The 13,921-nt window shown below is 56.5% G+C and overlaps 1 protein-coding gene across 1 annotated transcript in view; it reads left to right on the top strand.

The window, feature by feature from the left end:
- The window catches only part of TMEM132D (transmembrane protein 132D), a 299,170-nt gene that overhangs the window by 278,310 nt on the left and 6,939 nt on the right, over nucleotides 1-13,921 (top strand). The window contains exons 4-5 of the mRNA XM_019633150.1: nucleotides 11,275-11,480; nucleotides 13,739-13,916. Of these exons, the coding sequence (XP_019488695.1) occupies nucleotides 11,275-11,480; nucleotides 13,739-13,916 (384 nt within the window). The remainder of the gene's footprint in view (nucleotides 1-11,274; nucleotides 11,481-13,738; nucleotides 13,917-13,921) is intronic.

Below are 13,921 nucleotides of genomic sequence, written 5' to 3'. Positions count from 1 at the left end.
GGTAGCATGTCACTGTCCCCTGTCACCCTGACCTTGAGGAGCGATTTCCCTCGTGACTGTGAAGTGGCTGCCGCAGCTCCGGCAGCCGTGGATGGCCTCACCTGGAAAAGCAGGAAGTGACGAGAATGGCAAGAGGAAGCAAGTTCTCTCTCGTGTCTGCTGAGTCTTTTTCAACCTGGGACCCGACCGTGTTGTTTTTCATGACCTTGGCATTTCTCAAGAGCACCCACCAGATACGTTATAGAAAGTTTCGCATTTTTTTGGTCCGTGGTCTTTTCTCACGATTAGAGGTGGTTATGCTTTCCGGGCAAGCACAGCCCTTTTGTGACGTGACGGGGCGGTGCTGTGGTTCATTGCCGGTGGTGTTAATGTTGACCTCTCGGCTCAGGGGTGTCTGCCAGGCTTCTCCACGGCCAACTTACTTGCTCCCCTTTGTAGTCAATCTCGGGGCGGTACTTCGATGCTGGAAGTTACCACTCATCAGACATATACACCCCAACATTAGCCCAGCAGGATAGAACCAGACAGCGTGTGGCCTTTTGCAACTGCCTCCTTCCACTTAATATGCAGTTAAGGTTCCTCCACGTCTTTTCAGGGCTTGATAACTCCTTTTTTCTAGCGCTGCGTAACATTCTGTTGTCTGGATGTCTTGGTTGCTTGTAAGTTTTTGGTGATTATGACTGAATCTGCTGTAAACGTCCGTGTGCAGGTTTTGTTTGGGCGAAGTTTTCATCCCCTTTGGGTAAATACCAGGGAGCATGACTGCTGGATTGTGTGATAAGAGTACGTTTAGTTTTGTAAGAACCCGCCAGGCTGTCTCCTGAAGTGGCCGCACCACTTTGCATTCCCCCCAGCGACGGGGGAGGGTTCCTGTGGCTCCACAGCCTCGCCGGCATTTGGTGTTGCCAGTGTTTTGGATTTTAGCCATTTTAATAGGCGTGCAGTGGTGTCTCCTTGCTGCTCCAGGTGATTCCCTGATGACACGGGGACCATCTCTGTGTGTGCTTAATTGCCGTCTGTATACCTTCTCTGGTGAGGTGTCGGCTCTGATCTTTTGCCCATTTTATTTTAATTGTTGTTTTTTTCTTCTTCTTGTTGAGCTTTGAGAGTCCTTTGTAGACTCTGGGTGCCAGTCCTTACCAGATGTGTGCCCGCCCTTTCTCCCAGCCTGTGGTTGGCCTGAGCGAACATTATCTCTTATTGCCGCCGTTCTCCGTCGGTCACGTAGGCTTAGATTTTCAGCGTTCTTGTGCCTCTCTCCTTAGTAAATGAGGACTGGCCACCTGCTGCCTTAATCTAAGAAGAATTTCAAGTGACAAGTGACGGCCTGTCATCTCATCTTTGTGCCAACCCGAAGGGCTGACTGCAGTCCCTCAGGCCTCCCCCGTTTCCCCACCTCCCCTGCACTCACCTGCCGGGNAGTGTCACTGGCCCTCATATGTGGGATCCGAACCGGGGCCCTCTGGCATCCCAAGCGAGTTCTTAACCATTGCGCCACTCGGCCGGCCCTGCCCATTTTATTTTAATTGTTGTTTTTTTTTTTCTTCTTGTTGAGCTTTGAGAGTCCTTTGTAGACTCTGGGTGCCAGTCCTTACCAGATGTATGCCCGCCCTTTCTCCCAGCCTGTGGTTGGCCTGAGCTAACATTATCTCTTATTGCCGCCGTTCTCCGTCGGTCACGTAGGCTTAGATTTGCAGCGTTCTTGTGCCTCTCTCCTTAGTAAATGAGGACTGGCCACCTGCTGCCTTAATCTAAGAAGAATTTCAAGTGACAAGTGATGGCCTGTCATCTCATCTTTGTGCCAACCCGAAGGGCTGACTGCAGTCCCTCAGGCCTCCCCCGTTTCCCCACCTCCCCTGCACTCACCTGCCGGGTGTTGCACCTGGCACTCCCCACAGGAAGCCTCTCGGCTCCGCAGGTGAGGACAGGTGTGGGACCTCGCTCGGGAGGGTCTCCCGTGCGGGGAACTGCATTTATACCTGAGGCTAACAACACAGACAACCAAGTGACCATGTTAGAGAAAAGGTTAGTGTTTACTCGGGATGTGGGGCCAGGGCGGTGACTGGAAGGGCGTGAGGGGACATCTGGGTGACGGCAGCACCCCGGCCCTGGAACTGGGTTCCGGCTGCGAGTTTGTTCACTTTACGAAATACCATCAAGCTGTACACTCGTGTCGTGTACACTTACCTGTATGTAATAAAAATGTTGAATAGAAAAAATAAGGGAATAAAAAGATTTTTAGAAATAAGAGAGGAAGGGAGGATGGAAGGGAAGGGGGGGAGGGACGGTACTGGAGAGGTAGCCGGCATTCTGATCCTGACACTGCCACCCCGCCACCGCCAAGCAGGGGTCCTGTGGGGGCTCCCCTGACTTCCTGGTCCAGGCCCCACCACCAGTAGTGTCCTTTATGGCAATGGTGAGTACAGTAGCCAATGCTGGGTCATCAGATGCCCCTGTGGCACTGTTTGAAATGTTTGGGGCAGTGTTTGCGGGGGCCCGTGAGGGTGACTGTCCAGCAGTGCTGGACACATGGTCGGAAGAGCTGGGCTTCTGTTAGGGCTTGAGAGGGAGGGAGGGAGGCTTCCCTAATCCGTTCCCATCCATCTGGAAGGTGGAGTCGAAGCCAGGGCCTTTCCTGACTGATGGGCAGGAAGCGACTGATTTTGGTCCATTTTCTGTGCTGAGAGAGCAATGAGACAGCTCCTGCCTGGACTCTGCACTCGGCCGGCCTCGAAAAACCCAGGAAGCATGAGTGTGCGGTGAGGGGCAGAGGGCGCCCTGGTGGGAGGAGATAAACTGGAGCAGACGCACAGATGGTCCCAAGAGCAGGCAGTTCTGTTTGCCAGGAAATGCTGACTAGGAAAGGTCTTAGAAGCTCCAGGATGATGACCAGGGTAGATGCCCGGGACACAGCTCTGGAAGGCTCGTCGGCAGAAGAGAAACTGAGCAGGAAGCATCCGTGATGCATGTGGTCAAGGGGCCTGGACGTGGCGACCTGATGCTCTTGCCAAACGTCACAAAGTCAAGCGCTGTCTTCCAGAGTCGCTGGTACAGTCGAGCAGGCTGAGCACTGTGGTACCCTCCTGGGTGGGTGCTGTGGGCACAGGAGCCTCTGTGTGGAGGAAGATGCCCACCCCTTCTGAAAAAGAGACGTGGAGCCATGACCCGGGTCAAGCCTTGGGCATCCTCTCCCATCAGCACATACAGGTGGTCGGGGGGCCCGGTGTCGGCCATGTCCATGATCTAGGATGCTGCCGGCACAGAAGGAGCATTCTGTGGTCACTTTCTGCAGATCCCATGCACAAAGAGACAGGAGGTCAGGGTGAGGCTGATGGAGAGCAAAGTCACACAGAGGAAGGCTTTGACCCTTTCTCGTCTGCATGGAAGAGAAATGTGTCTGTCTGGAAGCTCCTGGAAGTGGCCCCTTTCTTCCCTGCCGCCAGGACATGAGGCTCTGCCCCTCCCTTCCCACCGCACCCCCAGGATGCTGTGAGTGAAAGTTCCCTGCTATTGACTCGCCCACCTGAGACCGAGAACAGGTGTCGCTCCTGCTGACTTCCGCTTACGTCCTCCCTTTGGTCACTGGGACCAAGACAGTGGAAGTGGACTCAGCGTGGACACTGAGTGCCCTGCATGGACCCAGCAGTAGCCGGGGGTCTGGGCGTGGCCTAAGGGTAAAATATTCGCTTAAAGCCATGGGTCTCCACGGGGACATAACTGCCCTAGGGGTTGTTTGGCACATTCATGGGAGTGTTTTTTGTGGGAGTGCTTTTTTGGTCGCAATGATTAGGGCATGCTAACGTCTAGTGGGCACAAGTCAGAGGTACTCCATGTCCTGCGATGTCTGGGACAGTCCCACACTACCAAAATAAAGTCCCACGCTCTCACAGCATTTAAATACCCCACCAAAACCTAAGAGAAAGCTGTCGTTAGCTACACTGTAGCTTAAGGCACAAAACACTGCATTTCCAGGAATGCAAACTCGGGCTGAATCGAAGGGGTGCTTTGTGTTTGTTTGTAACTTTACCCAGAGCTGTTGCCCATGGGGGAACGTCCTCACCGCCCACACGCTGAGTGGACCACGCAGCAGCCCTGTACCTGTGCCGTCATCGCCGCAGCTTCATGGTGGCCCCATCAGCAGGGCCATCGGCCTCACCGCGCTTCCTAGTGAATGATGCTCGAGAAGCTGCGTGTTGAGATATGGATCGTTCTATTATAAATTCATTCCAATTTTGCTTTGTATCCACTTAGGGCATTATATTAATCCAAGTGAAATTATCTTGTCGGTAGTTGACATTATCTGTGAATTCCCTTCGGGACTTTAAGGGGGACTCATAAAACACTTGTCGAGCACTTGGAGGTGTTCAGTCTGGCTGAGAAGCACAGGTTTAGGACATTTGGGGCCGTGTCATCGGCTCTGCTTGGGCTTCTTACAAAGTCACCCTCACTTTTGCGCATTCGTTCCTGGGTACCTGCCACACGCCAGGCACTGCTCTGGTCGCTGACAACACGGCGCCACACCAATGAGTCAGGACAGGTTAGGCGGTGCTGAGGTGACAAAGAGCACCAGAGTCTTGGCGCCTCTCAGTCACACAGGCAGTTCAGGTGACTCCAGGGCAGATGCCCTCCATGCTGGCTCCACACCCCAGATGGCTCCCACCTCAGGGTCCTGGTGACTACAGAAGGTGGCGACTATACTGGCATCCAAGGTGGCGCAGCCATGTGGACGACAGCTGGTGCTGGTGGCCAGCTGGGAGCCCAGTGTGGGCTCAGACATGCGGCCTTTCTACCTGGCCTGGGCTTCCTGTGACGTCACATGTGGGTTCTGAGAAGGGACGCCTGAAGGACAAGTGTTTGAGGAATCATCGGGGGGGGGGGGACTTTACGATCTGTCATTAGAAGCCTCAGGTGACCACTTGTGTCACTTTCTGTTGGTCCAGCGAGTCACTAAGGCCAGTCCTGATTCAAGGAGGGGATTAGAGTCCCCCTCGTGGAGAAGCCCCACTGGAGAAGAGCACATGGGGGGATTTTTGTGGCTGTCCTTGAAAATGACAGCCTGCCACATTCCTTCACATCCTGAGCCTCAGAGTTCCCTGTCCAGAAAAAGGAGGTGGAATGACACCAACTTCACAGGACCGCTGGGACGTGCAAGTGAAGATGGTGGCATTCTCTCGGATGAGCTTCTAATACATACCGTAGAGAAAGGCACATTCGAGCGCAGGGAGGTACGTCAAGGACCTTTGTTACCACGTGGTTTTCAAAAGCAAAATACGAGAAATGTGAATCTCTTTTAATTTTCAGAGTTCCCTCATCTATGAAGTGGAGACAGTTGTAAAAGCTCTGGGGTGGGGGTGGAGGGGGAGGTTGGTTCTGTGGGGGTCAAATGATTACATCTAGAAAAAGTGATTAAAATGGTGGCTTTGCAGCCTGGGGACATGTGACAACATCTGGAGATGTTTTTGTTGTCACCACTGGAGGGGAGGTTGCTCCTGGCATCTAGTCAGTAGAGGCCAGGGGTGCTGCTAAGCATCCCATGGTGCCCAGCGCGGCCCCACACCAAAGAAGGAGACCCCGAAAATACCACTAGTGCCGAGCCCGGGGCCACAGCTACTTGGGCTGGTTGCCACTAAAATTATTTCCTGTCGGAGAGCTGGCCGGTGATTGTGAGGACCACTGTGCTCTGTAACACAGGCCAGATGGTGGGCGATTTTGGAAACAAAGAAAAGGGAACATTCACGGAACGTGTGCTTCCTTCTGACCGAGGCAGAGACTGGAAGTGGGGAGCGAAAGGTTGTATAAACGTGTTCTGTTTGATTTCAAAATAAGAGAGCCGCCTGGGGACTTAAATTTAGGGTTTTACATGGGAAAAAAATTGGCTAGCTAATATACGAGATGGTCCCAAAGGTACCAGAAGTTCCCTATGCGGTGTCGTTCTTAGGAGGCCTGGAGTGGTGACACACAGGGACCCCAGGTGCTTCCTCCAGAAGGGGCTCCAGCTCTGCCTCCTGGGATCTCACAGCTCCGAGCTGAGTCATGCTGCTTAGGGGTGGCCCTGCTGCTGATGGAGCAGGTGGTACAGGGTCTGAGCGCTCTCGCCAAGGCCATGTCCCCGCTGCGGGCACCCAGCCTCGGCTCCAGACCTCACATTTGAGCTGGAAGAATGCAGTCAGAGCCCAGCGCCCGCCCACCCCGCCTGCCTCCCTCCTTCACAGACGCTGTTACTGCCTGACAAACCTGGGTCTAGCGTCTGCTTCCCAGAGAGTTCCGCATCGTCACCGTGTCACGGAAGGAATAAGAGGGCAGCCTCTGCAGGCAGCGTGGCCCGGGTTTGAAGCCCGGTCCCACACTGTGTAGCTGTGCGAACTTGAGCAAATGTCCTGATCTCGCTGTGCCTCAGTTTTCCCCGCTGTACAGTGGGCATCGTATCAATCCCTCCGGGCCGGGAAGCCCTCGGTGCAAGCCGCGCATTGCTGGGTGTCAGGCCCTTGAGCGGCCGTCCCCAGAGCTCCTGCTGGCCCCCCGCATTCAGCCTGGCCGTCTGCTCCCGAACCGGGAAAACAGCCTATAGGGACTGTAGGGGGCTATATCGCCTGTCCGGGCTGCCGTAACAGGACAGCAGGCTGGGAGGCTCAGGCAACAGTTATTTTGTCACAGCTGTGGAGGCCAGAAGCCTGAGACCAAGGTGTGGTCAGCGCTGGTTTCTCCTGAGGTTTCTGTCCTCGTCCTGCAGGCGGCCGGCCACCTTTCTGCTGTGTCCTCACGTGTCTGTCCTCTGTGCAGGAGTGTCCTAATGTCCCCCACCCTAACGGACGCATTGTAACTTCGTCAGCTTTTTAACTTAAGGCCCCATCTCCACATACAGTCACATCGGAGGCCCTGGGAGCTGGGCATTCAACATATGAATGGGCGGGGGATGGGGCACACAGTCAGCCCATAACAGGGTGTGGGGGAGCACACAGTCAGCCCATAACAAGGTGTGGGGGAGCACACAGTCAGCCCATAACAGGGTGTGGGGAGCACACAGTCAGCCCATAACAGGGTGTGAGGGAGCACACAGTCAGCTCATAACGGTGTGGGGGAGCACACAGTCAGCTCATAACAGGGCCGTCTCATGCTCAAGCCACCTCTCCCTCCCTCTGCACACACAGCATCTGCATGGGTGTGGGCCGTCAGCCTCAGGCCTCCGGCACAGTCTGCCAGGGCCCTTCCTCCCCGGTGTGACCATTTACAACTTGTCTCCTGGCAGACAAGTGCGTTTCACGTGAACAGACCCCACGGAGGTAGTGAAGCTGTCTCCCAAGAAATCAGCTGACAGCAGTGAGCTAAGGAGTCCTCTCCCGCTTGCGGGTCCCACGTAGCACGTCCCGGATGGCTGTGGGATGCTGCACCTCGGTTGGTCACCTGGAGAATGGGCTGACAGTACCCTGCCTACTAGAATCACTGTGGAGATTTCAATTGGAATAAGGTGTGAGATGCTTAGCTCGCAGCTGCATGCACAGCCGTCAGCACAGCTTAGCGCTGTCTCTCCTGGTGCCCCTATATTCGTGTATCGCTTAGTCCTGGATCAAAACGGGTTCCTGAAAGGCAGTAAGTACCTCGCCGGCGAAACAGGCGGATATTCCTTTAGGCCGTCTACTTTTGCCCAAGTTAAGGGGTGGAGGGAGCAGAATTTTAATCCCCTCCGCTCTACCTCTTTAATAAAAGGGAAGAGAAAAACATCAGAAGAACATAAATTTCACCACGAATGTTGGTGATATTTAAATAAGATTTATACTCATACAGCGTTTAAACAGGAAAAAAAAGGAACTGGCATTAAATTCACATAAGTGCCAGAATGTGTGCACCAGCGTCAGAAATATTAGCTGTGGCCCCATCGCGCCGGCTGGGAATTGATAGGAGGGGGTTCGGCAGTTTTACTGCTTCATTCCCTCCAACCGTCAGCGTTGTAAAGCGGCAGTTCATAAATTACCTGACATGTACAGTTAGTCATACTTTAACAAGAAGGAACGAACGGGTCTCGTCAGCTCCCCAGGCCTGACGCGGTTCCCCAGTTCATCTCCCGGGAACTTGGTAATGTTGAATCTCAGGCAGTGACGGGGAGCTGGAGGAAAAGGCGGGTGTCAGGGGACTGGAGGGGGCGTTGCGCCCCGCCTGGCTCCTGCAGGAACGCACTCCCGCCTGTCCATCCCGCCCAGGATGCAGCTTGGGGGCGACGAGGCTGTGTCCCCAGGCTCAGGTTCCCTGGAGCCCAGCCTGAGCCATGCACCACGTGCATGGGCTCCTTGAGGAAAGGCCCGGAAGTGACCACAGAGACGCTTTCCCTCGCGGCTCTGGGGCCCTGAGGGCTCCCAGGGAAGAGTCTGTTGCCTGCCTCCCCCAGGATCCCGTGGCAGTGGGCATCCCTGACCTGTGGCCACATCGTCCAGCGTCTGTGGTCTTCACACGGCTTTCCCCTCTTCTGTGGTCTCAAATCCGCCCCCGCCTCCCATATGTGGACGCTATGACCGCAGCCAATCCTGGGCGATCTCATCTTGAAATCCTCAGGTTCACGACACCTGCTGTGTAAGCCCCCCTCCCGCCCGTCATCCCCTCCCCCGCCAGGTGCCAGGCTGGTCTAGTATCCCACCCCTTTTCTGCTCCGATGAATGGGCGCAAACGTATTTTTTTAATCCCAGTATATAGTTGTATATCATACAATATTATGTGAATGGTTCAGTATTTGTACACCTCACGTGTATACAAACGTGATCGCCACAAGCCTGGTGCCCATCTGTCACCCTGCAAGGTGATTACATAGTGTTGACTATTTCCCTGTGCTGTATGTCACTAGGAAGTGACAAAGGACGGGGAGAACTAGCAAGGCCACAGCTGCCATAAATGCAGCAGCCATGCTGAGTCAGAGCGTCACCAGGAAGAAAGATGTCAGCCCCCTCCTCCCAGGCTGAGTCCTCTCCCTGCGAGAATGGCAGCAGGCAGGCTGGTGGCACCATGGGCCCCAGGACATGTGACTCCTGGGAAGCAGCACCCCAGGCCAGTGTCGTGCCCGAGACCCCCAGGCTCACGGGCTCAGCACCAAAGCCTTCCCCGGAGACCTCAATCTTTGTATTCTCCTCAAATCCTCAACTTCCCCCAAACCCTCCTCCGAGATGTGGCAGCAAGGCCGAGGCCCTGTCACTCCTACCTGTTTTCATAGACTCATTTGCATACCGTTTCAGCCATTAGAAAGTCATTAGCACTAGGAGGGGGTGGCCCCAGACCCTGGGTGTTCAGGAGAGGTGCTCCTGCAGCCTGTCTGTGACAGAGACCTCGCCCCCTGGGACCCCAATTACGTTCCTGGCTCATTTTGTGTTGGCCAGAGCGAGAACCGTCCTCCCGCCCTCTCATTACCCCTGCCTTCCTGTGTCTCCCGCAGGGGCCCCAGCCCCTGACTCCCACCCTTTGCCGCATTCTTTGTGTCACACAGTGATAAGAACAGGTCCCCCTGCAGCTCTGAGAACAGCCTGGGTAAAATGCAGTAACAGCCACCCCGAAATATCAGTGACTTAACACAAGCAGGGGTGCTTGTCACCCATGCCATCTGGCCCTCCCAGCATGTGGGGGGACTCCGCTCGTCACGGCGCTCAGGACCCAGGGTGACAGGGCAGCCACCATCTGCAGCACCGCCAGGGGCCAGACTGGAGGGACGGGAAGCTCTGGAAGGTCCCTTACTGGAAATTGAGTGTTCCTGAGAGAGGGTGACAGGTGTCACCCTGCTCCCAACTCATTGTGAAGATACTCGTTCCCTGTCCAGCAGCAAGCAAGCGGCAGGACAGTTTGCCATGGGTCTGAGGAAGAGCCAGACGTTGTTGGCAAACCGCCGTGCGGGGGCCGCCACGTAGCGTGTGGCCCACGCCGTGGGTGGAACTCCAGGCAGCCGTGGGGGGGTACAGAGGCTCCCCATCCTCCGCTAGGACTGCGAGGGTCTTACGGCCTGCCGCCCCCCTGCTGAGCCTCCCACCTCTAACCAAGGTGTAGCTCCCACCTTGTCTTCTTACCTCGAGGAACGAACTCTGAGTTTAAAACCAAAACTCGTACAAGACTTAGTCTTCCGTTGGCCACTGTCCCAGCGCACCGGCGTCCGCTTCCCTCATCCTGGAGGACTGGGGTGACACACTTGCCCGGACGGGCTGGCCTCCTTTCTGGGCTTGGCCAGAGGGCCCAAAAGTTAAATTCACACAGCAGCCTGCTGCCCTGAAAACAAGCCTTAGCAGTAAGCTCTCCCTCCCTCACTCCGCATCCCCGACAATTCAGCCTGATTCACAGTTGGAAGACGTGACAGAGCAAAGCCTAAGTGTAGAGAATGGCTAGCCCTGAAGCCAGGAGAGCCGAGGCCGAGGCCAGGACATAATGAAGCCACCACGGCTGCTGCTTGGCTTTCAGTCAGTGACACCGCTGCCCCGTCTGTGGGCAGACAGCTAGGAGGACAGTCCATAGGCTCCCCGATGCCCAGGCCCACGTCCCTCTTCAGTTGTGGTCACCTCGGATGCCGACTGTCTCCATGTCCCCTGGTGCATTCAGCATCCCGACTGCCGGCATGGAGATAAAAGGGCCTTCGCTGGAAATGCTTTTCTGATGTTTGAACAGCCTCATGAGTCCTGCTTTGCTTTCCTCACGCCCACCCCCATCTCCCTCAGTGCTGGCGGGAGGTGCGTCTCCTTTAAGGAGACAGGCTGCCAGGAACCCGGGTGGGATGGCACACCTGCCCACAGGACGGCGGTGCGGCTGGGCTGGGGTCTGGGCTCGGCCACTTTCCAGCCCTGCATCCCAGGGAAATGTCCTTGTCACCTATGGTCTCGGGCCTCAGGTTGACCCTCCTGAGATGCAGATAGTAACAGCTCTGCCCCCCTGGGCATCCTGAGGACTGAGACCACGCGTGTGATCCGCTCAGCAAGCTGGAGGGGCGCCCCTTCCCTCCCCGCTGAGCCCAGACCCCCAAGCCCCAGTTTCATGGCCCTGCTGTGCTCTGCTGTCTCCGGGGGCTGCTGACAGAAACCACCCCTCACCTGCTGGCTTAAGACAACACGCGTTTATCGCCTCATGGTTCTGGAAGCCAGACATCTGAAATCAGTCCTGGTGTGGCGGGGCCGCACCCCTAACCTTCCTCATCACACTAGGGCTTAGCCCTCCCACAAGGGACCCCGAAACAGCCAGGCTGCTTCCCTTTCCCCAGGTCCTCCTGCTGTCCCCTTGGCTGCGAGATCTGACAAAAACTCCTGCGTCTCGCCCTCTGCACAGGTGTCCGACCGCTGCGACTTCGTCTTTGTCAATGGGAAGGAAGTGAAAGGCAAGGTGGGTGTGGTGGTGAACTTCAGCTACCAGCACCTCAGCGGGCCCCTGGAGATGACAGTGTGGGCACCGCGCCTCCCGCTGCAGATCGAGGTCACAGACGCCGAGCTGAACCAGGTCAAGGGCTGGAGGGTCCCCATCGTCCCCAATAAGAGGTGGGTGTATGCGTCCTGACCCCCCACAGAAACCCGGGTCGGTGTGCGGCAGCCCAGATGGGCGTTTGTGGGGTTGCCTGGTTTCAGGCGTGACCCGGTCCAGAGGCCCAATGGCCTAGGTCTCAGGCTCCACCTCCTGGCTCTGGTTGGCTTCCTGTGGCTGCACCCCGTCAGGCTTGTCTCGTGAGCTTCCCGAGTTTCATCCAATCTTCTCTGCAATGCCACAGAAAGTACCTCTTCCCTTCCCCAATAATTCCAGCGGAAGCCCTGGCGTTAAGCCTTATCCCCGATCTAGTCGCTGTAGCCAAAGTGACAGAATACACGATTGGCTAGTGGACTGCAGCCTCGGTCCCCTGGCTGGAGCCTGAGGAGCCAGAGGGACAGGCCAGCCCTGCCCGAACCGATGGACCGATACCAGCCGGTGGGGAGAACGGGCCATGGGAAGGCGCACGCGATGCGCTCACTGGGGAGGTGTCGGGACCAATGCCCCCTGACCTAGTCCAGGCACCCTGGGCTCGCTTTGCTGTGGGGACTTGAAGCCAGAAGCGTGTCACCTGTGTGTCTGCTGTATCGCTCTGAGGGTGTTTTGTAAAGCGATAAGTCCCCACCGTCCACACCAGGCAAGCAGACGCACATCATGACAGAGTTTAGGAGCTCAGGAAGCTCAGACATTGTCATCTCAGAGGAGCCCCTGCTCAAAGGCTCAGGTACAAGTGACCGGTGGGAAGACCCAAATGAGCATGTGCAGGGTTAGAGGAGGACATTTCCTGGGGCCTGCCGAGGGCAGAGGATGGGAGCTTCTCCGAGGGTAGCTCTTACCATCCTCCCACTGGATGTCCACCCGTGTGACCCGTGGGAGAGGGGATGGCTTCAAGGGATGCTATCCTGGGTCTCACGTGCGGCTGGATGACGGTTTCAGCAAGGGCCCCTTTCTTAACCACTAGGGTTTCCGGTGTTGAGTGGGAGGGCAGAGTCAGGAGTGATCCCTGATGCGGCTGAGAGCAGGCAACCGTGGGGAAAGAACCACGAAGAACTGGCCGAGCGTGATGGTGGCAGCCCAGGCACTGTCACAGATGGCGGCAGACCTGATGGGAGAGGTGACCATCTGTTGTTCCAGTGGACACTGATGTGGGGAAGGCTGACTGCACCTCGGGCATCAGGCGTGGAGGGGACAGTGGCCATCTGTCTGTCCCCTGGGCCATCTACATGTGTCATCACTGGTCATCTCACCCTGAGTTAGGTCCTGGCCTCCCTCGGGCCACAGCCGGCACACACGGCCCTGTTATGTTAGCTACCTGTTGCCACATACCCTGTTTCCCCGAAAATAAGACCTAGCTGGAAAATAACCCCTTGCGTGATTTTAGGAGCCAAAATATGGCACCTTTTCATACTGAATATTTTTGCTGAAGGAGTTTGTGGAAAAGGCACCCTTCTCCCTGAAACAGGTCATAAAACCCTCATGTGAGGGGTGCGTGCCCTGAATGCTGGAGGAATCATGCTGGGGCTTCTTCTCTGGCTAGGTCTTATTTTGGGGGAAACACGGTAATTTAATGGCTCACCCCCAAACTTAGCGGCTTAAAGGAAAACCAGGTGTTACCTCACACTGTCTCTAGATCAGGAATGCAGGTGTGGCTTCGCGGGGCCTCTGACGGGCTGTGGTCCAGCTGGTGGCGGAGCTGCCCTCTCGTCTCGGGCTCACGGGGGAAGGTCTGCGTCCACGCTCGGTGGTTGGTGGCAGGTCTCAGCCCCTCACTGGCACAGGCAGAGGCCACGCTCTGGCCCTGTGGGCACCTCCCGAGGGCTGCGGGGAGCATGGGTGCCTGATTCCTCAGAGCAAGCGAGAGAGAAGACCCAAGGAAAGGGCTCTGAGCTAGACAGAGGCCAGAGCCTTTGGAAACCTAACCTTGGCAGTGACAGCCATACCTTTGCTGTAATTTTTCACCGGAAGAAAGTTAGTTACTAGGCCCAGCCCCCAGTCAAGGGGAAGGGGCTCTACAAAGTGGAGACCAGATGCGGGGGTCACTGGGGCGCCTTGGGACTCTGCCCACCCCCCTCCCCCAGTCCGTTCCAGCTGGGCAGTACCCGTGCCTCACCGAGGTCCCGTATTCTGAGGACCACCCCGCGCATCAGCCTGAGCCCACGCCGGGCTGGGCTCGTGGCCCACTGGCCTTTGCGGCCCTTGCCATGGTTCGCGCACAGCCCCTGACCATTTGGCCAACAAGCCCCGTATCTGTTAAACTGACCTGACCCTTTGACAGGCCAGCTCGGGACAGCGAGGAGGAGGACGAGGACGAGAGGCGGGGACGAGGCTGCACGCTGCAGTACCAGCACGCCATGGTGCGCGTCTTGACACAGTTTGTGGCTGAGACGGCTGACCGCGGGGGCCACCTGGCCCACCTGCTGGGCTCGGACTGGCAGGTGGACATCACGGAGCTGGTGGA

The sequence above is a fragment of the Hipposideros armiger genome, unplaced genomic scaffold (assembly GCF_001890085.2).
Source record: "Hipposideros armiger isolate ML-2016 unplaced genomic scaffold, ASM189008v1 scaffold_1248, whole genome shotgun sequence".
In the NCBI taxonomy this organism is placed as follows: domain Eukaryota; kingdom Metazoa; phylum Chordata; class Mammalia; order Chiroptera; family Hipposideridae; genus Hipposideros; species Hipposideros armiger.
The sequence above is the reverse complement of the archived record's forward strand: the minus strand, read 5'-3'. Positions and strand labels throughout refer to the sequence as shown.